The sequence below is a fragment of the Bos javanicus genome, chromosome 25 (genome assembly GCF_032452875.1).
Source record: "Bos javanicus breed banteng chromosome 25, ARS-OSU_banteng_1.0, whole genome shotgun sequence".
Taxonomy (NCBI): Eukaryota; Metazoa; Chordata; class Mammalia; order Artiodactyla; family Bovidae; genus Bos; species Bos javanicus.
Window position 1 is genome coordinate 29,671 of NC_083892.1, and position 25,432 is coordinate 55,102.

Sequence of the window (25,432 nt, forward strand, 5' to 3'; positions counted from 1 at the left end):
TTCTGCCTACCAGAAGAGGTCCTTTAGCCCCCGCCTCGCGTCCAGATTCTTGGATCCCGCCCCCCAACCCCAGCCCCTCCCGGGGCGGGGGGAGCCGGTGGCCGGGGCCCCGACTCCCGTTGCAGACCTGGGTTGCCTCCGCGCGGCCTGCGAGGCCCTCCGCATTCGCATTCGGCTTCCAGGACACCCGACGACCGGCAGTCCCGTCTCCATCTGGGGCTCCTTTGGCTTGCCTCAGGCAATCCCGGGGCTTGCACCGACTCCAGCCATAGCCCCAGCCCCCGCCCCACCCCCTGCCTCGCAGTCGATTGCGCATGCGCCTGTGCCCGCGCAAGCACAGATAGATGTGCCCAAACGGGGCATCTATCTTGTTCACTTATACTGTGGGTGGATCTATGCCTGGGAGTCGGACTGCTGAACCATAGGCTACTTCCACTTTTAGTTCCTTCGGGAACCTCCATAGGCTTTTCCATACCGGCTCTACCCACGCCCATTCCTACTCACCGTGGAGGAGAGTTCCCTTTGCTCCACATCTTCTCCAGCATGTGTTAGTGACAGACATTGCAATGAGGCCCAATCGGACTCATGTGAAGTGGTCCCTCCTTGGAGTTTGGAGTTGAGCCTCTCCAATCATTAGTGATGTGGAGCAAGATGACCTTTTGGAAATGCAGATGCAATGCTGTCACCTCCTTGCTCCAACGGCTCTCGTATTTTCCCAGCATATTGAAGATACGACCACTTCCCTTCAGACTTGCTCCTCATGTTCTTCTCTGATGTCTTTTGCCTGGAATGCCCTCTGCACTCTTTAGCTTCCATCCCATAGGGCATTTTTCGTTTCTTGAATGTCCTAAGGTTCCCTGGTCACATAGCCTTCCAAGATGCTATTTTCCCTGCCTGAAATTCTTCCTGCATCTCAACCCTGGTTTACCTAGGTTCACCCTATGGACCTCAATGCAATGGTTCCTCTGAAAAGCCTTCCCTGACACCCAGGTTTTTTGGTGAGGGAAGAGGCCCCTCTACGTTCTCACAGGATCTGCCTGTGATGTATCATTAGAGTCGTCTCAGTGAAAGCAGGAACTCTGTGTCTTCTTCTCTCCACATTCTATTTCCAGAAACTTATTACTTGCCTCCTAGCTCATCGTAGGTGCTCAGTATTTACTTAGTGTGTGAAAGACAGTAAAGCTCTGGGAAGCCTCAAGGTGAAACTTTTGATCTCTTTGGCGATTCAATTCTTTCCTTTCCTGGGTTGATGTGTACACTATATTCGAGGAACAATCTACGGCATGAAGACACATCCATACATATAGGTTCTTGCTTTCAAGGAACTCGTACAGCAGATTTCTACAAGTTAGGGCTTTTGAAATGCTCTAGAAGAATGTGAACGTTCAGTATGCTCCATTTTCATTTCAAAGAAAGATCGTTTGACTTCCATAGCAAAGGTGGAGACCTTCCAACGTTTAGTCCAATACTTATACCTTGACCATTTCTGGCAAGTCTTGTGGTTCCTTCTGGAGGTGTGTGGCTCTTGCAGAAATGTGAAGATCTTCCATCGTCCTCAGACTTTGGTGTCATTTGCAATCATCAAGACAGCTTCCGGGTGTAGGTTCCAGACCACCACCACACACAGTCATTAGCCAACGGAGTGGATTCCAGGAATATGCATTGTTAACCAGCATCACCGTTGATACTGTTGCTGCACACACAATGCAGTGGGCAGGGCCTGGATTGTCCACTGGGTCTCATGTGGAATGGAGAGAAGGGTTTCCCCCACACACACAAACCCCACCCCCTCTGTTGACAGCCTTGTGACTAGAAACGGTCCCGAAACAAGAATCAGACAAACCAGAGAAGCCCAGATGGTAGTCCTTGAGATGAAGGAACTAAGCAGCTGGTTGAGATGGCACTAAGGGGAAAGGTTGCTCTTTCTGTCTGCCCCTCTAGTCCTTTCTTCCTGGACGCCTTAGGGGTTCATCATGGAGATTTGAAATAAAGTTCACAAAAGTCATATGTGTTGAATCAAGATTTTGCATTTAACCATCTCTCAAAAAGGAAGAGAGCTTCGCCTGCACATGTTTCTTTCAAAAACGTCAGTTGCTTTTCAATTCTGGGGTTTCTCTCTTGCCTTGTTCAAGTAGCCTTAATAGTAAAAATCAACAAAAACCACATAAAGATTCACAGATACCAACAAAGGACAGCTTCTGTTTCTGAAATCATCTTTGCATTTAGTAGAACACGAGCTCTATTCTTTGTATTTTGCCTAGGGAATTAGCGATGTCCTGGTTCAGATGGCAAGGCATCCGCCCGCAGGAGACTCGGGTTTGATCACTGGGTCGGGAAGATCCCCCGGAGAAGGAAATGGCATCCCACTCCAGTATTCTCGCCTGGGAAATGCCACGGCCAGAGGAGCCTGATGGGCCGCAGTCCATGGGTCATATCAAAGTTGGGCTCAACCCAGCAACTACGAACAGAAGTATTTCCAAAGACCACACTCAAGTGTGTGTGCGTGTGTGTGTGTGTATGTGTGTGTGTGTGTGTATCTCCTCTCGACGTCTTGGAGTCTGTCTCGGAATCTTCAGGTATTTCTGCCTCTGTATCTCCTGACAGCCGGCCGCCGGCCCGTTCCTCTGGCCCTGGCCTCTGCCAGGTGCTCTGACTCTGGCTGAGGAGCTTGCGCAGGCCAGCTTGTCACCCTTGGCGTGGGTGCGTGCAAGTGTCTGTGTGTCTGTCTGTGTGCTTGCCTGTGGCTCGTCTGCTCTCTCAGGAAGGTCGAGTGCTTGACGGGTGGCGTGGGGGCAAAGGGGGGCCTCGGTAGTGCGAAGGGGCAGGGCTGACACGCTCCAGTGGACCGTGCCTCCATGGCTCCACGTGTGTTTGAGCACCAGGCAGGTGCCGGGCAAGATGGGCACTCAAGATTCGTTGCGCCTATGCCCGAAGGAGATTTAGAGTCCAGCGGGCCGCGGGGTTCAGGTCACGGCAGGTCCCAAAGATCGACACCTCTAGGGCGGCGTGGCCCTGATCAGAGAAACAGATCGGGGGCAGGCCCTGCTCAGCGAACGCAGCCGGGCTTGGGGTGGGAATGCGCCAAGACCTCCGCACCCCTCAGCCCACCCTCCAGGCCCCACGCGCAAGCACACCCACCCTCCCCGTCACTGGGATGTCCTGGAAGCCCTTCGGCCCCCGGGCCTGGCCAGGCGGTTCCTGGTCTGGTGTTGGCGGTGTTTGGTGGTGGGCTGGCGTCAGCAGGCTGGTGTTCCTTCGCAGGTCCTGCACCTCAAGTACAGCACGCCCCGCAAGGAGAGGTGCGGCCTGTTGGCCTGACCTGCAGATCAGAGTGAAAGGGTGGCGACGAGCAAGACTCTTAGGGCGCCCCGCGGCAACCGCTTCTGTCTGGCTGTCGCGGTTTCCGCGGGGTGGCATGTGTTTTCCTCTTTACAACCTGTGCTTGCTGCTCTTCCAGTTTAACTTAGAAGTAGCCCTTATTTTCTGCATTTCTAGTTGTCACCGTTCACTGGGGCTTTCCATGTGGTGCTTGGGATAAAGATCCTGCCTGCCCGTGCATCAGATAACAAGCGATGTGGGTTCGATCCGTGGGTCGAGAAGATGCCCTGGAGGAGGGCGTGGCCACCCACTCCAGTATTCTCGCCTGGAGAATCCCATGGACAGAGGAGCTAGTGGGCTACAGTCCCTGGGGTCGCAGAGTCAGACACGACTGAAGCAGGTTAGCACACACTCAGGTTTTAGTTCAGCCACTCAGGTGTGTCCGACTCTTTGCCACTCCGTGGACTGCAGCACTCCAGGCTTTCCTGTCCTTCAATATCTCCTGGAATTTGCTCCAACTCATGTCCATTGAATCATCATGCCATAGAACCATCTCATTCCGGTGGCATCCACCAGAGAGGTGGCTGGGGTTTGGCAAAGTGCCTGGTCCCGCTGCGTGGGTGTGAACCTGCCCTCACCACTCCCTGACCGTGTGACCGTCACTGTGTCCTCCTCTGTAAATTGGGAGGGGGCAACACCTGCTTGGGACGGGGCACACACAGCATCTGGTATATAATCAATGCACCATCCATTGCAGCATTGTATATATTAATAACAGGGATCGCATTTAATAACCTGCTCCTTTTTCTCTCTTGTAACTTAACTGTGCTCCAGATCACATCTGCTTTACTTACCCCTGTAAATCCCACACCCAGCACAAACAAGACTCAACAAATTTGTGGCTGAAGAGGCAGGAACATACCCTGTCTTCAAGGAGATGAAGCCAAGCGAGATGAGGGCCTAATGATAACCCTGTGTGATGAGGGGACCCCAGGAGGACCTGCTTGGCGATGGGGTGGGGTGGGGGCATGGGCAGAACCCCTGATGAGCTCCTGGGATGGGGAAGGTGGCAGGAAGGAGGGCGGGCTGTTCCTTGTGGGGTGTCCACAGATTATACCTCACCCCTCACTGATGAGCACTTAGGCAGTTTCCAAACACGTGTCACTGTTAGGAGGAAACAATCATTGCCCAGCTCCTACTCAATTGATTTCGTACAATATGTTTCTAGCATTGGAGTACAATCATCTGCTTTATTCATTCCATGCTCCGTCCATCCACCCATCCAGCCAGCCATCTGTTCATCCAACCATCCACTCACTAATCAATCCATCCATCCACTCATTAACTCATCTGATCATCTCAGACCCATTGAGAAGACAGACCCCTCTTCCGCTCCTGCTCCCAGGAGGACCCCCAGTGTGAGTGACTGGAGCCTTGTGGGGACAACGGGGGAGACACAGAAGGGAGATGCCTGCAGGCCCTCCTCCCTCTGAACGGTGAAGCACCCACCTGGTCCTAATGCCTCCTTGTTGGGGTGTTCAGGCCGGCCCTTTTCCTTCTTGCGAAACAAGCAGCTGATGGAGGACTTGATTGATGCCCTTTTTCTTTGGGGCTTTGTGCAGCGAGTCCTGCCTGCTGGTGCCGCTGCTGGGGTTGTTCCCGGGGTTGTCCTGAGAGCCTGTCGAGCTTTAGGGAGAGAAAAGGACCTTTAACTGGCACCCTCGTGCAAACACACACCCCTCCACAAGAGCTACTGATAGAAATGGGCACCCAGCAACACCCGCACCTCAACCTGGCAGCAGACAGTGGAGTCTCCTTCACCAAACACACTCCACACGAGCAATGCAGGCTCCGAGACACAGAGAACCACCCCAGGAAGTTGAGATTCTCTGCCTCGAGCTCTCCTCCGAGGAGGGCTGGACTCCAGGCCAGCTGGTGCAGAGGGCACTCCAACCCTCCATCAGGGTCTCTGCTCAGCAGGTGAAAACGCTCCAGCAGAAGGCAAGCTCCCCTGCTCTGGGCAGTTCCCCCCACCTCCTGCAGGGTGACTGTCCCCGGCCATAGCAGGAGAGCGACGGTCACCATGCAGGTCTGCTGGCCAAGTGACCACATGTGTCCTCCATTGAGTGCTGCCTGGCTCAGGACGGGAGCTTAGGTGGTGGTCTCAATGAGGACAGTGTCAGTCACAGGAGGGGACAGAGTCTCCTGAGAGGAGACCCCTGAGGAAAAGGGAGGGACCCTCAAGAGCGAACCTGAGAGGCACAGGGCCATCACTGTCAGGAACATGCCCCGGGCTGGGCAGACCTCTACCAAGATCAGGAAGAAAGCTCCCACAGGAGTCAATCTGTAGAGAAGGACGTTTTCTAAAATCACTGAGGTCACTGAGCTTTTCTTCCCCAGCACCTGAAGTTCACCACTAAACACAGGCACTGAACCCAATGTTATTCCTTTAAAATCATCCTTGCAACTCCTTCAAGACAAGAGGTGCAGGGCTCCTGAAACTGATGACGGGCACACAGGCCGCTTACTTGTGGGCGTCCCTGAGGTCCTCATGGGTGGCTGTGCGCAGCGCTCCCGTGTGCAGGCGGCCCAGCCGAAGGGACAGTGGTAAGGCGGGGGTCGAGGTTTCACATTTGATGGTGGTCTTGTCATCTCCTACCTCTTCCCGTATAGCTGGCAGCTGAGGGAGTGAGGTAAGTGTCCAATTGGCTAACAATAGACTGTTTTGAAAATGGCAATCACATAGGCGTTACATTATAACCAGAAACTTATTTGAAAATCTATTAGCTATGCTTTCCCCTAAGTACAAAAAACCCCCTTGTTCTAGCTTAATGCCATCTTAAAGGACTGTCTTGTTCAAGAGAAGCAGGGCTATGAGGCAGTGAGAGCATCCGATTGAGTGCAGAGACCCTGGATGGGAGCCTTCCTGCAGCTGGGCTCCGCCCTCTCTGGAATCCAGCGACCAGATGGCCCTGCCGGGCAGGACAGCAGAGCGACGCCAGCACCGTGGACCCTGCATGGCATGAACTGCCCTGATGAAAGGACTGTGCTCATTGCCAGATGCTGCTCAGAAGCACCACAGCTAGAGTACGAAACCTCTCAGCAAAGCCGTCCAGACCTTTCTGTTTGAAGGAGAAAAAGACACAGCTTGTGCCACCACCCAAGATCATTTGTAATGATGATGCAGATTACTGGAACCCATGACAAGAGAAACACAGAAAAGGTACCTAACCCCTCCACGCGAACACCATGTGCCGGGATCGTATTTCTCGGTAACATACAGACTCGGGGCTACTCACTGAAGTACTTACATGCAGTTCGAGTGTCATTCGCTCACAGTGGTTTCCGTAAAGCACCCCCTGGTCTTCACTAAGAGATGATCTTGTATCACCCTAGTGGGGTGGGAGGTTCAAAAGGGAGGAGATATATGGGTACCTATGGCTGATTCATGTTGAAGTTGGATAGAAAAGAAAATTCTGTAAAGCAATTATCTTTCAACTAAAAAATAAACAAATTAAAAAAAAGAGAGAGATGATCTCTCCTGGACTCCCAGCGTTTCTGCTGGTCCTGGGTGTGAGGACAGGAAAGACAGTGGTGGCAACAGTGTGGGGGACAGATTAACCCCTCAGGGTCCAGACAGGTCTCACTGACACATCTGGGTGTGTGGTTAAGCCAGGGGAGGTTTTAGGAGACATGCATGGCATGTATTTTTATAAACAATGAGTGTGTTGTTTTGACCAACTAACCTGTGCCTTTTTAGTGGGATTCTGTAAAGAATACTGATCCCGTGCAGTCCCACAGGAGCTTGGTGACAACAAAGTGACAGTGCAAAATAAAGCTGAACTCGTTTAACAGCAGCTGGATAAACTGGGCACCCTCTCCTGAGCTCTAACAAGAACCCTCAGACAACAGAAGGCTACAAAGGCTAGAAGTTATCCACATGGAACTGAACAGGGATCGATCTCAAATTCAAGTTAAAATAAGCATTTATAAAAATCAGAAAACAGCAACGAACAGAGCAGGGAAGTGACACACGTGGGTTGACTATGGACTCAGTGGAGACAAACACCTGCCTCAAAGTCAGGGACTGTGGCCAGCCCCTTCGCCTGGGCCTTTTCCTGAGGAAGGCCTCTGGGTCCACGGCCTGGCTGCCCTCCCCCAGGATGGGAGCCACACCCCTGGTGCCCACGTGGCCAGGATGGGCAGTACCGTGTCCACTTAACAGGAGGGCAAAGCAGGCCACAGAGCAGGCGAGCAGCACACCCTGGTCACCAACCCCAGGGGGACAGCGCTGGTCTACTGTGCCCAGGAGAAGGGCTCCTGGGCACTGAGCTGCCTGAATTGGAGCACAGCCACCCCAGTCCTGCGGGAAGGCCCAGGAGTGCTCGGTCAGCGGGCTGGGAGCAGGAGAGGGACAAGGAAGGCCAGCCCTTGGGGCACTGGACTCCAACAACAGGGGCTCATCCAAGTGACCCGAGGGGAGAGGCAGAGAGCTCCCTCCTGATGCTCCCTCCATCAGGGATGCCGTGATGGACACGAGAGCCTCTGGAGGAAAGGTGGCTGGATGGCACCACGTTTAAGTGTCCAGGCTCTGATCAGACCAGTCTGCACCACGCTGCTGGGTGTGAGAGCCTGGGCAGGGTGCCCGGCCTGGCTAAGCCTCAGTGTCTATGTCTGCTGAATGGGGATAGCAGCCATCTGGATCTCACCTGGGGCTGAGATGACAGACTTGGAAAGCACGTGCCTGGCACACAGAGTCTCCTGCACACTGCTACCCACCATCATTAAATTGGCTTCCCGCAAATCTAACATCTATGGCTCTGATTCAGTCATTTCTTATAAGAAAACACTAAGTGGAAATTCCATGGTGGTCCAGAGGTTAAGACTTGGCACTTTCACTGCCGGGACACTGATCTGATCCCTGCTTGGGGAACTAAGATCCCATAAGCTGTGCAGCATGGCCAAAAACATAAGTAAAGAACATTTTAAAAATAAGAAATAATACTATGTCTATTATAAACACTCATGAGATGATCAGAAGGCAAACAAGTGGGAGAAAGGCAAACTGTTACAACTGTCCCAACGAATGACCTATTTCCAACAGAACCATCAGCACATTTTAAGTGGTGGGTGAGTTTCATCACTTCCATTAAAACGTCAATTATTCACCAGGACATAATCACACAGTGTTCATTCACGTTAAATGATAAGGACTCTTTAATACTTCACAGAGAAACAAAGGCGTGCTACATTACTAAATAGTTTACCTTTCGACACTGCTTCCTTAAATCACTAGGCTGATAGATGCATGCAAAGAAATGAAGAGAAACCAGATTCATTGCGACTTTGAAGCTAAAATTTCAAGAATCCGTAGAGGCAAATACAGTAAAGCAAAAATGATGGCAAACATGTAAGTGACATGAAGATTTACAGAACATATGACTGGAAGCAGAACATTTTTTTTGACCACAGAAGATAAATAAGCTATTCAAGATTTACTAGAGAAACACTATAAATTATTACTCAGGAAGATACCATTCTATTACAACATCATGATTTATTAAAGCACAGCATTCTGTACAACAAAGGGCCTTAACAGGTGTCTATTCTCAGCCAAATTTCTCTATAAGTTAGTTTCTCTTAATCAAAAACATGTTATACTTTAAATTAGTAATTTAACTGATGAGCAAGTTACCATAATACCTAGTTTAACATTGAACAAATATAACCAGCTCTTGGACATTAATGTGAAATCATGACATAGAATTTGATTTAAAACTTCTCAGAATAAATTCATTAAAGCAAGTTCCCTGTGATAATAAGTAAGAATGAAAGCTAGCATAATAGCAGGTGCAGTCTTTACATTTTATTAACTATAGAAGATACTTTCTTAACGAGTCTAATAGAGACATTAACTGTGCAAAAGCTGATGAGATTTACAGCCTTAAATACAAGCACCAACACAGAAAGGATATTGTGTCAGTTCAGTTCAGTTCAGTCGCTCAGTCGTGTCCGACTCTTTGTGATCCCATGAATCGCAGCATGCCAGGCCCCCCTGTCCATCACCAACACTCGGAGTTAAACCAAACTCATGTCCATCGAGTTGGTGAAGCCATCCAGCCATCTCATCCTCTGTTGTCCCCTTCTCCTCCTGCCCCCAATCCCTCCCAGCATCAGAGTCTTTTCCAGTGAGTCAAGTCTTCACTTGAGGTGGCCAAAGTACTGGAGTTTCAGCTTTAGTGTCAGTCCTTCCAATGAACACCCAGGACTGATCTCCTTTAGAATGGACTGGTTGCATCTCCCTGCAGTCCAAGGGACTCACTCTCAAGAGTCTTCTCCAACACCACAGCTCAAAAGCATCAATTCTTCAGCGCTCAGCTTTCTTCACATCCCAACTTTCATATCCAAACATGACCACTGGAAAAACCATAGCCTTGACTAGATGGACCTTTGTTGGCAAAGTAATGTCTCTGCTTTTTAATATCCTATCTAGGTTGGTCATTAACTTTCCTTCCAAGGAGTAAGCGTCTTTTTAATTTCATGGCTGCAATCACCATCTGCCGTGATTTTGGAGCCCAAAAAAATAAAGCCTGACACTGTTTCCCCGTCTATTTCCCATAAAGTGATGGGACAGATGCCATGATCTTAGTTTTCTGAATGGTGAGCTTTAAGCCAACTGTTTCACTCTCCTTTTTCACTTTCATCAAGAGGCTTTCTAGTTCCTCTTCACTTTCTGCCATAAGGGTGGTGTCATCTGCATATCTAAAAGTCCATTAATTCTACACTTAAGAGGATCATTTCTTTATGTAAGCACAATCTCATTTATGAATTACACATGATATGTAGTTTAGGATCCATCTACATTATGCTTATACCTGCGTGCTGCTGCTGCTAAGTCCCTTCAGTCCTGTCCGAATTTGTGTGACCCCATGGACTGCAGCCTACCAGGCTCCTCCATCCATGGGATTTTCCAGGCAAGAGTACTGGAGTGGGTTGCCATTGCCTTCTCCTGTAACTGCATAGTGATACACCAATTCAAATTACTGCTATGGGGGGAAAACACCATTTAAGGAGACAGGAAGACAAAGCACAAACCCGACTAAGGGGACTCACGCTGTGGACCACAGCACTGCTATGACCAGAGGAAGTGGGGGGACGGGGGAGGGGAGATGGATGAGTAAACTACAGCCTCGGGGGCTGGGGGGGATCTGGATTGAGGACGACTAAGCAGACAACAGGATGAGACAGGAAATCAAAACCAATGATGAAAGCAGACACACTGTCAGAGAACTCCAACAGCAAGGAAAACATACAGAACTGTTCTTTTCATAAATATTCGGAAGGAAATCAAGCATGAAACCACAGAGAAATCGTCAAAGAATTTTAAATATCAACTAATTAGCCAATGATGCAAATTATAAAAACAGTGTCAAAAGACCACAAAATGGACTAGTTACCACTTCACAGGCCGCTAAAATGATTCACGGTTAATTTAATTATAAGCTGACTAACAATGCAGCTAACATGAAATGGGTGGTAACAGAAAAAAGAGACAATACAAGTCCAGTTACAAAGCAGAATGTTGTACACGTGATTTCATGGGGTAAACAGCAATACACTCACAACACCTAAGCTAAACACCCAAGAAAGCTGGAACATGTGCTTTAGAGCAGCACACTCTGTCACCAAAAGCCCTAGGTCGTCATCCCAGTTTTAGACTCGGAAAAGTGAGGCAGCCCGACGTCTTCCCTGGGGCCCTGGGGCCCTGGGCTTTTAACCTGGTTTCACACGCAGAGCTGGACTGAGCACGTGGCCAGGTCCATCAGCAAGCAGACCAGTGTAGATTCTTGGGTTTGTTCCCACCGCATGCCCTGCACCCTGTAGCCAGGCATCCCCAATGGAAAATGTGCTGCACGGCTTTCCCACGCCATGACAGCTGCCTATAGTTACTTTCACAAAGCTGTCTGCTCCCTGAGAACAGAAACTTCCCTGCAGCTGCTGTGCCCAGCACAGGGCAGGCCCAACGTTACAGAGGCAGGCTCTGGCTGAGTTCATGATGACATGCTAAGTAGTGGTCCAAATATCAAGACTAATTTGTCACTGTGCCATTGTCGAATGATTAAAGACTAGGCGGTTTAAAAACTTTTAGACCTCTGAGCGTAGCAAATGTACCTGATTTTCTTCTGGGTATATAGAGAAAAAAACAACAAACAAACAAAAAAGCAGCGTGCTGGGGGAGGGATGCGGCAGGGAGGAGGCAGACACATACCAGAGTCATGATGCCCAGCTGGTCTCCCTCCTGTGCCGGGCTGTGCCACCTCCTTCTGGGCTTGGGCAGGGGCGGGCAGGAGCCAGCATGCAAGGAGGTGGGAAGCAGGTTGAGGGAGCTCACTGATTTAAAACGACGGAGGCTGCCTAAGCTCCCCCTGCCCTCCCTGCTCTCAGTCTCCTCGGCCCGCTGCTCCGTGTTCTCCTTCTCTTCTTCGATCAACCTAAAATAGAATAAAATGCATCACCTGCCTTTGTCAGCAGAGGGACATGTCTGGACAATAAATTTGGGCTGGCATTCTGTGTCATGATTAGCAAATTCCAGAAACAGTTGCTCAATGAACATCTCAGCCAAAAGGTTCTACGTTTCCTCTTTTGAATATTCTCAAACTTAGAATAACTTAGCATTGAGTCTTACTGGCCCCGATCATTCACGCTTGATTTCACTTATTTACTCTAACCTTCTGCAGGGACCCTGGTGGCAACTCTCTTCCTCTGAGGAGATACCTCCAGTTGACAACCCTTACTTCCCCTGCTCTCAGGGCAGAGATGCATGTCAGTGCCTCAAGTCTTTTCCACTGGGAATCAGGAACTCTGTATAATCAAAACAGCAATTCATAAACAAGCTGCAGTTTCTAAACACAAGTCTCCAGACCAGATGAAGTGCTGAGTTGATCTTCTTTTTTTTTTAAGGTTGTGTATATACAAACGCATCACTTGATGAAGTTCTCCAGCAGCTTTGTGTGAGTTTCTGGGTTCATGTCAATGTGCTGCATTAACCTAGAATTCACAGTTTCTGCTCTTCTCCCCTAATGTGTGGTGGATGTTTTTATATAGCAGTTTAAATACACGATTATGCAAATAAAATTATTTTCAAATTAAAATACAAGATTCTTACAGACAGTAAACTCTCCAGCTTCACTTCTACTCATACATCTTGAACTGGACTGTTGATTACAAGTTGATGGACAGAATTTACCATTTACATCAAGTCAACTTGTTGCATAAGGAAAAATCACTTTTACCTGACAACTTGCTGTAAAAATAAAAATATTAATATATAACCATTCCATACTTCCTGTAGGGATGCGGAAAGATCATCTTTCTGAGCTCGTCTGTGCTCAAACACGGCCCACAAAGCTGTCTGTCTTGGCGTCAAATGGGCAGGCGACACCACCTGCGTTTGCTGGTTGTCCCGTTCATCCCCTGCCTTTCCCCGGGAGCCCCGCACTCGGCCGACAGGAAAGGGCACCTCAGCCTGGGCTGACGTGGCGAGAACAGTCTGAGCAGCAGCTCTGCCTGGTCCTGTGCAGGGTCACCAGCCTGCGGCCACTCTGAACATGGACTCGGGACACGGGCATAGCTGTGCGGGTGTGGCACCAGGCAGGCCTCGGGGCCCCCAGCCACCCGGCCGCACCCAGACCCAAGGCCCCCTGCTCACCACGAGGGAGGCCTTTGGATTCTATCCTGTTTTGAAAATTGTTATAACTGCCAAGATGATGTCTAAAGAAAACATCTTAAATATACTGATGAGATGAGAAAAACTCAAACACATGTCCTTGGACCACTGTCTTACAACAAGCCAATCTTCACACTGCATTAAGTTAAAGAGGAAAATGCAGATCTGAGTGGGAATTTGCCAACCCCAAAACTCCAGCTTTCACCAGGTGGCTTTTCACCAGAACGTGGGGGGCTCCGAGGGACACAGGAGGGTGCACGGGCCATAGGGGACACCGCCTCGGCACCTCACCCACCTTGGGGCTCAGAGCTGACGGGGAACACCCCACAACGCCCCCCCACAGAGTGCTGACACCACACCGTGGATAGAACGCCCTGGCTGACCGAGCTCTATAAGCAAGGGTAATTTAAAACTGAAAATTCTTGAAGTAGACCTGAGGTCAGGTTTCTTGCTATGGAACACTCAGATGTCCCTAGAAGACAGCTCCTCAGAGAAACAGAGTTTCTGGGGAGCCGAGTTCACAATCACCCACTGAATCCCTTCATTGATGGTGTCCAGCTTCTCCTGAAGCATCACAGTCAGAGTCTTGGCATTGGCCTGCCCGCTGGGCGACAGCTGAGTGGCCGAGCTGAAGAGGGTGACCCTGTCGCCCTTGTCGTCAGACACGCCCTCGTCGCTCTCAAACGCCTGGGCCACGTCGGCCAGCATGCTGGCTTGCTCTGCGTGCTCCCAGTTCTGCTCCTTCAGGGTCTGCATCTGGGCACGAGAGGACCACGTCTCGTCAGCAACATTCAGGGCAGCTCAAGTCTATCAGGAACTGAACCCAATTTTACATGGAAACCCTGACTGTGGATAAATGGGCCATGTTCATGAGACACTGCCATCTCTTAATCCAGCAGGACTGAAGAAACGGGCAGGGGGAGAATCCAGTTCCTAGATGGCCTGGTGACACCTAGGACGGCAGGCATTCTATGAGGTTATTCAAAAGGCTGGGCTGATGGAGTCAGAGACAGAAACTGAAAATTACAAAAATACATCCATGCCTCCATCAGCCAGGCTGGAGGAAAATAAGAAAAAAGAACCCTTCTGCTCGGCAGCCACTGGGTCCCTATCAGCAGTCATCTCTGGTACCAGTTCACCAGAGAGTGCCATCCTCGCAGGCTTCCAGCCCTCCATTTCCCAGGCTGGTCTGAACACCCACAGACAGGAGCGAGCAGGGTCAGCCAGGAGACAGGAGGGCCAGCCCCCCTGCGGCTCTCCTCTCGGGGCACAGGCCCTCGGGCTGTTCTGGGGGACGGCCCCTCGCACCACAAGGGTGGCTCTGTCATCAGAGACACACGGGAGAGGGCCCACGGGGCCCCGTCCCACCCTCCGGCTCTCACACCTCACACCCTTCTCTCTGAAAACGTCCCCCCTGCCACACTGTCACCCAGGCCCTGCCTTCTTTCCCAAACATGACCTCAAAGGAACTGAGGGGCAGCCTCGAGGTGCTGGCTTGCTGGCTCCCTGTCCCCTGTGGCCAGTGCCCTCGCCTCCTGTCTTCATCACAACCCCACCCCAGGCCTGGGCTACCCCCTTCGCTGGCTCCAGGACCACCTGCCATCATTCCTGCTCCGCTCTAGCAAACCAGCTGCCTATGGGTTCACCCCCATCAGCCCGGTCAGCAAATCCTCTCCCTTCTCTCGCCTTCCAATAGCACAAGGGGAACCAGCAGATTCCTCCTCTAGGGCTCCCTGCAGCACCCACTGTGGGTCTCTGAAAGCTCCCTGGGAGCAGCCTCTATGGTCCCCTCCCACCCGGTTCCTAGCTCTCTGCCAGCAGGCGGTGGGTGTGCCCCAACCTGCAGGGCAGCTCCCCGGGGGTTCGAAGAACCCATGTTACCAAGCCCCCTCCCCTCTTTGCCCTCCCCCACACCCGCCCCAGCATGTCTCTCCCTGGGATCCAGGCCCTGCCCTCCCTGCAGTTCTTCCTGTCGCTTGCACCCCTTCTCAACCTTGGAATGCAGGGTTCCCCACAGCCCTACCCTTGCACCCCATCTCTCTCCACGGGCACCCACCTGGTGACTTTACCGTGCTCGTGGCTTTCAATGCCATCTGTATGCCCACAACCCCAAGTCCACCCTGAGCTGAGTGAGTCCTCTCCCGGATGCAGGCCGCAACACTCAGCTGCTCTCCTCACAAGTCCCTGGGACACCCCATGGGCTTGTCCACCTCAACAGGGCTGAGGCCCAGCTCTTAGCTCCCCGTCCCGGCAGCCCTCCTCACCTCAGGAAACAGGCTCTGGCCTCAAGCTGCTGAGGCCTGAGCCCGGGCTCCTCCCTGATGCGGCCCGCTCTCTCCCTTGTCCCCACTGGTTGACACGACCCTTTTTCTATCTCCAAGTGGCTACTTCTCTTCCTGCCTCGGGGTCTCTGGTTCAAGGTCACCCTCCTGGTGTCACCTTGCTGGCCACCCTGTTCACACACAATCGTCCCCTCCTCCTTGGACAACTCGGGCACTCTGGTCTCCTTTCCCTGCTCATTACTGTTCGACAGGCTGTGCGGGTTTATAAAGGGGTCCACAAATTCTTCCCTCCTCCTCCCTTCAAGCGGCAGAAGGGGCAACTCCTGCTCAGCCCCTAAGCGAGGCAGGACTGTGCAGCTCACTCTTGCAAACAGAAGTGAAGGTGTGCGGCCGCGGGATCAGGGTGCAAAAGGCCCCGGGCTAAACCCCACGCTCTCGCTCTCAGAGGGTGTTTCGAGGAGAGTCAGGCCATTTGGGAAAGCCACACGGCAGGGACCTGGGCCTGTCCCCAGCAGCCAAGTGAATCTGAAAGCCTGCCATCCAGCCCTGGGGGGCCTTCCTGTGTCTGTGCCCTCAGGAGGCCCTGAACCAGGCCTGCCTGCTACAATGCACAGGCACTGTGGACTGTGAGCTGCTCCCTAGGAAGTCATTAAGCTTTGCAATGATTTCGTTACGTAGCAGTGGATAAAGGACACACACGGTTTTTAATTCACTGCTGGAGTCCTACTTCCGACCATGTCTGGCCCAAACTAACTGCTCACTGAATATGGAAGCTCAAAACACAGACATGTATGAACAAACACATGGCATGAATGAGGTGAAAAGATAAAGGCACTTAAACTTCCAATGAGAATTCTTCTCACTATAAGCTGATGGATATGTGTATCCATTTACTCGTAGGATGATTTCAAAACTGTGGTAATTAGTACCATGCTGGGCCTCACAGTAGGCCACAAGTTATCCAAATTGGTTATTTTAAGAAAAAAAAAGCATGCCTTAAAAGTAAACTCTTAGCCAGAAAAAGGAAAATGGGAAGACATAAAGCGACCTATCAGTGCTTTGTTCCAAACCCACCTAAGGACCACAGTGTGAGGGGGCAGGTGCCTCACAAGGTGCCCACCAGGGACGGGAAGAGGGCGGCGGCGTCCTTGCCTCTGACAGCTCATCGTGCAGAGCTGCCAGCTGGCCTTTCTGGGGGCATCGTAGCACTGCCCGATCTCCTGAGTAGTCTGCTGACCAGTCTGCCACAGGGAACCTGAGGTCCAGAGCACTGCCCAAGTGGGGTCGGCTGAAACACACGGCAAAGAGCAGCGCTGTTAGAAGAAAAGAGAGCTCACTCTGTCAGTCGAGCCAGAGACTGTCCATTTGGAAGATTGGCAATTTCACAGCAAAAGGGCCCCCGGGAGGGCACTGCCCTCTGGCTCCAACAGCAACAGCCCACCCGCTGCTCCACAGACACTCAGGGCTCATCCCCAGCAGCTGGAAAACTCCCGTATGTGGGGAAGGCAGTGCTGACGCGACGGTGTGGAGCTGACTAGGACAGGATCGGCTGTCTGAGGCTGGGGCATCCAGGGTCCCCCTGGAGCCCACTCTCAGGTCCCAGGGCAGGGCCTGCACCTGCTTTGCTTTCCCCTTGGCACCCCACCTCCCCTTCGGCCCACGCCTGCTCTGACCTCCCTCTCCCATGTGAAGTCTGTGGATCACAATCACCAGTCTGCCTGGAACACTGTCTGCACTGCTCTCATTGTTTTTAAAGGTGTCTCAAACAACCCGCAGCAGAAAGGGCTCGGACCCACAGCTCGGAGCTGAGCACCACTGGTGTCTCCCATTAAAACAAAGGCGAGCGTGTCACTGGACTCTGGGCTGAACAAGGCCCAGCACAGATGCTCAGGCCCTGAGCACTAAGGCCTGGGCCTGCAGGTGCCAGGAGCTCACTCAGCAGGGGCCTGCTGAGAGGCAGGGTGGCCCCGCCTTGACTGTGAGCCACCTGCACTGCAAGACCGCCCGGGCTGTGCTCAGTCTTGTCCCTGGGAAGAGGGTGGTGCCTTCACGTGCAGGAGTCCCTAAACCTGGGAGACAGGACCTTCCTCCAAGGACAGGACACCCCATACGTCTGCAGAGTGGCCAGGGCCGACCACCAGCTCAGCCTGCTCGGGGTCACCTGCTGCTCTGCTCGATGGTTTTGCAAGGAACACTGTGTTGCATAGGAGATGGAAGTCTGGAATCTCCCGGAGCCACACCTGTCTTCCCTCCTGTCTCCTCTCCCTCCTGACAGAACTGCTCCCTTCTCTGCTCCACTTCCACCCAAGGGCCTGGGGCCAGAACACACTTGGGAACTGGGTAGGGGGTACGACACAGTCCCACTGTGGACTGCGGACCCTCGAGGGTCCTCTGAGGGCCACAGAGGCCTCCGGGTTGGGTCGCCACCCAACCATCACCTCCCAGTCCCCTCGCGGGATGCAGCCTCCATCTCTTTCCCCCTCATCACCCAAAGCTCTATCCCCCCCGGAGAAGGTCTCAGAGACAAGGTGACCAATTCCTCTGGGAGGCCCACTAAATATGCTGTGCCTGCCCTGCCTGTGAGCCAGGTTTTCAGTCCCCACTCCCTTTCTCCTGAGCCAGCATAGTGCCCCCCACCCAGCCCACAGTGCCTGCAAGCCCCACTCCGAAGCCCCACCTGTGCTGCTACATCACTGCCGTGACCCCTCGAGAGCTGCCTCCTGGAGACACCCCTCCCTCGCACCAGCCGCTGTGGCCCACTGTCTTCAGAGCACAGCGGGCCCTCCTGCCCCGCGGCTGCTTCCTCTTCTCGTCTCTCACACTCACTGACACACAGGGGACTGGTGACCAGGCCCCAGGTTTCTCCATCTGAGCCCACCAACCATGCCAGGCCTCGGGTCCTGGGACCAGGGCCCTCCTCATTACCCAAAAACCCCCAAGAGCAGGAGGCCATGTCCACCTCCTCTTTCTCCACTGTCTACACAGTCTGCCTCACACTCACCTTGTCCACCCCGGGAGCAGGGGTTCCCCACTTCTGACAGCACCAGCCTCTCACCTTGGGGGAGCTCTACCAGCAAGTCCAGCCATGTCCCCTATCCATATTGCAGGGCACGTGCTCTCCTTGAACTCCACCCACTGTGGTTTCGGACTCCACCTGCCACTTTCTGGCTCTGCCTTTGTCTCAAATGATATCCCCTTACTCTAGAAGAAGGCTGGGTTGGGGCCCTGGACTGTGAGGATCCCCTAAGTACACAAACACAGAAATATGCGTATGGGCTCCAAACTGTCTCCTAAGTCAGGCTTCAAGCAGTAGTCGATTTCCTACAGATGAATGAATGTCACCAGTTAAGCACTTAATGACCTTTGCTAAAGTTTGTCTCTCACTTGTGACCATTTTCCGTGAAGAAGCCAAAGAAACATTTAAATACTTAATAAGAATTACCACCCCTCGAACAATGAGGAAGAAAAAATCAGGATGCTCAGTAATCTGCTCGCCTCATTCACAAGCCAGGTGATTCCTCCCACCGCAGTCAACGGCAAGTCATGTCTCAGTCTCCATTCATGTAAAAAAGACTACAGGTCATTAACCTTCTGCGACTCTTCCGAAACATCAGTGTCACAGTCTGTCAGGCCCCTCAAATGAATACACCCAAATATCAACTGGTCGCCCCCACACTTCCAAATCTCTGCCTGTGGTTTTGAGTGTTGTCAATACTGTGACTACCACTCCATGGTACCAAGTTTGACCCTAAGGAACGATGCTTGTCTCTTCCCTCTCGCTCGTCACGAAGCTACAGGCTCCTTGAGGTGCGACCATGAGCAACAGCCAGTCATACTGTCCACACACCAGACAGGCCCTTGTCACACTCGACAGCGCTGAGGGGAGCTGCCTCGGGGAGCAGCCTACCCATAGTGGAAGGGAGCCCCTCGCACTCTCATCTGGTCCAGTTCAGCTCTCAGGGTTTCCAGGTTTAGAATCAGCTGGTCCTACGAAACAGCAAATGACACAGCCTGCACCGCTTGCTTTCCTGATGTAAAATGACTTGCACCAAAATGTGCAGAACAGGTTATGTGAGTAGGTATCCACTCCAAACATTTTAATTCTGAGAAAATGTTCTCTAGGAGTCCCTAGAAAATATAACACTCAGAACAATATTCACACATAAACCATAATGAGGAGGAAGTTCCGTCTCAGGTGCAGAAAAGGTTTCTCTGGAGGAAACATGGCAAGCCATTAACAACGATGAAGTCTGTAGAGAGAAGCTCGACTTCAGGCGGGGGTTCGGGTCAGGGGGACACAACTCACTCTATTGCCCTCACTCCTCTCATTGCTTTAAACGGTCTCCATGGAGCTCACCTGCATTCCTGGGCATTCCTCACATTCATTCCTCTACAGCCCACTTCACTTCCTTATGGGGTAAAACAAGGCAAACGGGCCAAGTTTCCGAGTCACTCGACTCAACCTGGCAGCTCTGTGCTGTCGGCCATGGCAGTCACTCGCCTCGTGCAGCCCCTGAGCACGTGAGACAGGCTGGTGCAACACTAGATGTGGAAATCACACAGAAGATTTCAAGACTCACAGTGAAAGAAGGATGTCAAGTAGCCCGTTGGGTTTTAGGAAATTTTTGATTGTGTAGGTGGCTCGTATTATCTTTCTGACGCACAGCACAGTCCACGTGAAGGGCTCACGCTTTGTCTCAGCTTTCAGGTGATCCCAGAAAGGACTACTCAGAATTCTGAACCACACATAATGGCCACACACTCTAAATTCAACTATAATGCAAACACATTCAGTGTTCAAAACCAGAAATGCTATACGTGTTACAGCAGTGGATTAGCCATAAGGAAAATGTAACTTGACTTCTGCTAAGCATCTGCTCAAACTCATGTCCATTGAGTTGGTGATGCCATCCAACCATCTCATCCTCTGTCATCCACTCTCTTCCTGCCTTCAATCTTTCCCAGCATCAGGGTCTTTTCCAATATGAAAATTCATATTAAAAAACTGGAAATAATTACCTCAAGCATTTTTTAAATGTAATAACAAAGTTGGCAAGGCTGTGTTTTATAAAATGAGCATCAATTTCAAGGTTTAAAAAGCTGTTTTAGAATCTACTGTATAAAGAAATGGAGAGAAGAATGATCTAGTTGAGATTGGCTTTGTGTTAAAAATTGCTGAGATTAATTGATGGGTCATGGGTATTTATTATACTACTCCATCCACTTTTGTGCATGTTTGAAATTTTCCATTGTAATACATTTAAAAACAGTTTATTTTCTGTTAGAACAGAGTCTTCTCCAGCAACACAATTCGAAAGCATCAGTTCTTCAGGGCTCAGCCTTCTTTATGGTCCAATTCTCACACCCATCCGTGACTACATAGCTTTGACTATATGGATCTTTGTCAGCAAAGTGATGTCTCTACTTTTCAATATGTCTATGTTTGTCATAGCTTTCCAAGGAGCAAGCATTTTTTAATCTCATGGCTGCAGTCACCGTCTGCAGTGATTTTTGAGCCCAAGGAAATAAAACCTGTCACAGCTTCCACAATAAGGCATTGGCATTCAAAGATTTTTAAAGCAAAACAAAAGTTGACTTTGAATTGGCTTAGTCATAAATAGCATCCTGATCTCAACAGCCTCTGAACAGCAGTTCTGAAAGTAAGGAAGAGCACCCCTGATCGGGAGCCACTGAGCTCTCTGCCTAAGCCGGGAAGGCACCTCACCACAGGTCTCACAATGGGAGTCAGAACCACTGCCCCCTGGGAGCCCGTCTTTGAGGCTCTGCAGTCCAGGCCCAAGAACACAGGCATAGTGGGGACAGTACTGACATGTGAGACTGGACCTGGGATCCCCACTCCATTTCCTGAATGGTCTGTATCGCCGTGTGGCCAACCTTTCCAGGAAACCTCTCTCAGGACTCGGTGATGCGAGCCTCCACCATCACCCTTTCCTGACGCACCTTCTGTCGCAGCGCAACTACGGTTCTCCTCCTGCCTAGGAGCAGCCATCCTACACACACACCGTGTCTGGACCAGCAGTTTGGCATGTGGGACTCCAGCGCCACGCCCGAGGCAAGCAGGCTCCACACCTGGGCACCATGCCTTCAGTTTCATGGGCCCTGGGCTGGCACCCTCAGGTTTGTCTGAGGGGCAGTCGTGAGGTCCACCTGTATCCCAAGCAGCTCCCCGGACTGGCTGGTCAGAGCAACAAGCAGCCTCTTTGAACGTGGGGACGCCCTGGCTCCTGCCCACCGCCTATGGGCGACCACCTCTGGCCCTGCTCCCGAGGAGGTGGGTGCCCGGATCAGCAGATGGGGCCACACATGCACACACTCGGGGGCAGAGAAGGGAGCGGCGGAGAAAGGCAGCGCTGGCCCCTGCCCAAGCCGTGTCTCCTGCCCAGACGCCGCCTCCCCGTCAGCACAGGCACCCGCTGCAGCTCCTTGTTCTCCTCCAGTTGGGCCTCCATCTGGCACAGCCTATTCTCCATGCTGCCATCACTCTCTCCCGCCTGTCCGCCAAGAACAGCATCAGCTCCGCTCTCAACGACCCTGTCCTGACGGCACGCGGGCTGTGACCGCAGGGGCGGCAAGCAGACCATGCTCTGTGTGGACCACGGGCCCCAGGTTCGTGGGGGGCATGCCCGCATGCCTGCTCACGCAGCCTGTGCAGTTTTGTGTGTGACGCGTGGCTCACGGAGGGTGCTGGTGACCGGCTCGTGAGAGGAGACGTGCTCCCCTCTGCCCTGGGCGCCGCAACCGCCGCCACTGCGCCCCCTCCTCGGACTGCATGTGGCAAGCCAGCGCAGGCAGCAGGCAGCGCCAAGTGCAGGACACGCGAGGCACACATTCTACCTTCCTAAGCTGGGAAGGAAGTTTGAACCGTTTAGCCTCCTTAGTGGCAGAGCTTCTGGAAGACAAAAGGTCGGACTACGAGGCCAACCGGGGAAGGACAGCAGAGATGCCAGGGGGGAGGAGAAACCAAGCCTGGAGAAGATCACAGGCAGAAGGGCGCCCCCTGGCGGTTTTTAGTGACCCTGCTCTGGGAGGGTCTGCGAGCACCCGACACCGCCCACCACCAACCAACGGACGGACGGCCCCTCAGCTGCTCACTGAGCTCCGGGCAACGCTCCCAACAGCCACGCCAGCACAACCCCGCCTGACTCTTCATCACCAGCCAGTGCCCACCGGCAGTGCGGGGCAACACTTTCCCACCAGAAGGACAGGGTGGCTGACTGTCTGGCTGGCTGGCAGTGGGGACTATTCCCGTAGCAGCACCACATCCCTGGAATGTTTTTCATAAATCATGACCCCCACAGACACGACCGCCAGAAACATCATGATTCCACATTTCTTCGGGCCTGAAGATCTGAGGGTGAGCAAACATCACTCGACTTGTCTGACTGTATCACTGTCACACATCCCTTCAAGGAGCGGAACCTCAGAAAACTCGAGAAGATGGCCAGGCAAGCTGCCTCAGCAGAGCCCACACAGCATGCTCCCATCTCTCTGAGAGAACGGGCTCCACAGATGTCACCAGACTCGTCTGAGGGAATCAGAAGGAAATTTCAGCATTCAACAGGCAGGTGGAGGCGGGGATGAACTGGGAGACTGGGGTTGACATATATACAGTACTGATACTACACATAAAGTCAATGAGTAAGGACCTAGTGTACAGCACAGGGAAGTCTACTCAGTGCTCTGTGGTGAAGTAAATGGGCAGGAAATCTAAAAGAGAGGCAGATAGATAGACAGATAGATAGATAGATGATTGATTCACTTTGCTGTACAGCAGAAATTGACATAGCAGTGTAAAGCCACTATACACCAATTAATGAATGAATGGATGAATGAATTTTTACAAAAGGAGCACAATGGGCCCCCTAGAACTTGTGGAAAGGAGGAGTCCACACCCAGGGTGCAGCACAGCGCCAGGGCTGCCCTCATGTCGGTCCACTGCCAACGGACTGCCTGGACCAGGCCTCTTCTACCCCAGAGACCTCAACGCAGAGGTGGGGAGGCAGCCAGTTGTGGTCTCTCCAGTGCTCTGCTCTTACTCACGCAGCCATCCCAAGGCTGAGATCACCGGGAGAAGGGACCCACAGTCCACCTCAGGCAGACACGACCGCCATCACTCACTTCGTGGATGTCCCACTGCAGTTTCGTGTTCATGTCCTTGGACTTGAGGAGGTTCTTCCTGGCCGTGTCCAGGTCTTCCTCCAGATCTGTAACGTGGAAAGAGAGGGCTGCCAGGCACTCCTTCAACTGGCTCTCCTCCTGTGACTGCTTTTCTATGACTTCCTGAGTGCGATCTCCTTAGTCAGGTCTTACTCGTGGCTTAGAGAGCTGTAGGAGGGTCTCTAAGGGGGAAAGGAAGCCTTAGCCTTGTTTTGACAGGGAAGGAACACAGCACTTCCAGGCAATCGGTGAGGTCAAAACAAGGCACTAAGTGTACAAATCCAGGATGGATGGGTGGCTGGTACCTTCTCGTCCAGGGCCTTGTGGTGCTCAAACAGCAATTTCAGTGCCCTGAGCACCTCCACCTCACTGGTCATGTTAGCTGGGGACTGTGCCTGCCACTTGCCCACTGTAATCCAGAGGGATGGAACGTACCGGGAAACCAGTAACCCCAGGTGTTCCAACAGCAGCTGCAGGGCAGGGCCAAAGGGGCACTTTCAACCTCATGCTTGACTTCAGGGCCGATAACTCCTTTCAGCCTCACGCTACAGCTGGAAACATGCTAAGGCACGTTGGAATCCTGCCAGTTCAGTCTAAAGTTAAGAGTGGACTTCCCCAGGGGCCCAGTAGTTAAGACTCCACCCTTCTGCAGGGGTCATGGGTTTTAATCCCTGATTGGGGAACTAAGATCCCACACAAAGTGTAGCGTGGACAAAAATGTAAGTTGAGAACTCCCCTCTCAAAGGTACTAAAATTACATTAGCTCTCATCATAAATTTGGAGTAAGGTATGAGAACCCCGAACTGATCCACCCTGGTCTGCTCAGTGGGAAGATGTGAAAAATGACTTGAAAATCAGACAGAGTTTAAAGACAGCAACACGGAGGCTAGCGGTGACCCACGTGGGGCAAATGTCAACACATGAGAATCCCCCTACTCACCCTGGTGTTGCTTCTTTCTGCTTTCAGTTCAGCAATTTCTTCTTCTCTTTTAAGAAGCTGGTCCCTGCATATTTTGAGTTCTACACTAGGAGTTGGAAACTCCTAGAAAACAGTTAAATGAGAAACTAAATGCAAACATAAATTAAAAAGAGAGAGAGACTGTGAAGACTGACCCTGTCAAGTCTCTCCAGGCTTCACACAAAGGATCTCCTTGCCCTTCCAGAGAAGAGGGGGTCCACTGACCCCAAGACCACATAGACCACCACAACTCAGACTGGCCTTTGGCCTCCACCTCGACCTGGCAGGCACGTGGCAGGGGAGAACCCGGAATCCAAGCCTGCCTTCTCAAGTCCCAGGGACGTCTGAGAAGCTTTCCAAAACATAAACCTAACAACAAAGTGGATAAAGAGATTCTTAAATGACACACAGACCACTGACCTAGAGCCACTGGGGAGAGTGAAGAATAAAGGGAAGGTCTACAAGGCCACCAAGATTTGGAGTGTTCCTCTGGGACAAAGGTGGATGGCACCCCAAGGCCATCTGTTAGCCTGACTCCACTGAAGCCACCCAGTCATTCAGTCAACTGGTTAAAATGTTAAATTTATGTTATATGTATTTTACCACAATTTACATGCATGCAGGGCCGTCCACGTGGTGAACTTGCTCAAGCTGAACCACACGGAGTCTTTTGTTCTTCTATTTTTCTTTGCAGAAATAGAAAGATCCTGGACTACATATCCCCTACTACATACTGAGTGTCCAGCACCCAGAACAGTGCCCAGCACTTGTAAGAGGCATGTAGTAGACATGTGAAGCTATGAGGGTGTATGTCATACACGTAAGCAGTAGGTACCCGTCATTAAAATACTGGACACATTGGTCCGTGGTTTGTAAGATGGGAGACATTAACGGGCTTAGCCTTTCTGCTTCAAGGACTGACTCTCTAGCTCGATCCTCATGCCCCAGAGACTCTTCCAGCCAGTGTAT

The 25,432-nt window shown here is 51.8% G+C and overlaps 1 protein-coding gene across 2 annotated transcripts; it reads right to left on the minus strand.

Moving 5' to 3' along the window:
* Window positions 1–4,856: 4,856 nt before the first annotated feature.
* Window positions 4,857–24,871, minus strand: LOC133237999 (liprin-alpha-1-like). 2 transcript variants are annotated; one of them, XM_061400525.1, is made up of 6 exons: window positions 23,467–24,871; window positions 16,402–16,615; window positions 11,588–11,810; window positions 6,630–6,710; window positions 5,847–5,998; window positions 4,857–5,004 (listed from the first exon to the last, which is right to left on the minus strand). In XM_061400525.1, the coding sequence occupies exons 2-6, from the start codon at window positions 16,491–16,493 to the stop codon at window positions 4,857–4,859; spliced, it is 696 nt and encodes a 231-aa protein (XP_061256509.1). In that variant the 5' UTR covers window positions 16,494–16,615; window positions 23,467–24,871. The 2 variants fall into 2 exon arrangements, with proteins under 2 accessions (XP_061256509.1, XP_061256508.1); XM_061400524.1 differs by lacking the exon at window positions 4,857–5,004 and adding an exon at window positions 5,344–5,662.
* Window positions 24,872–25,432: the final 561 nt, after the last annotated feature.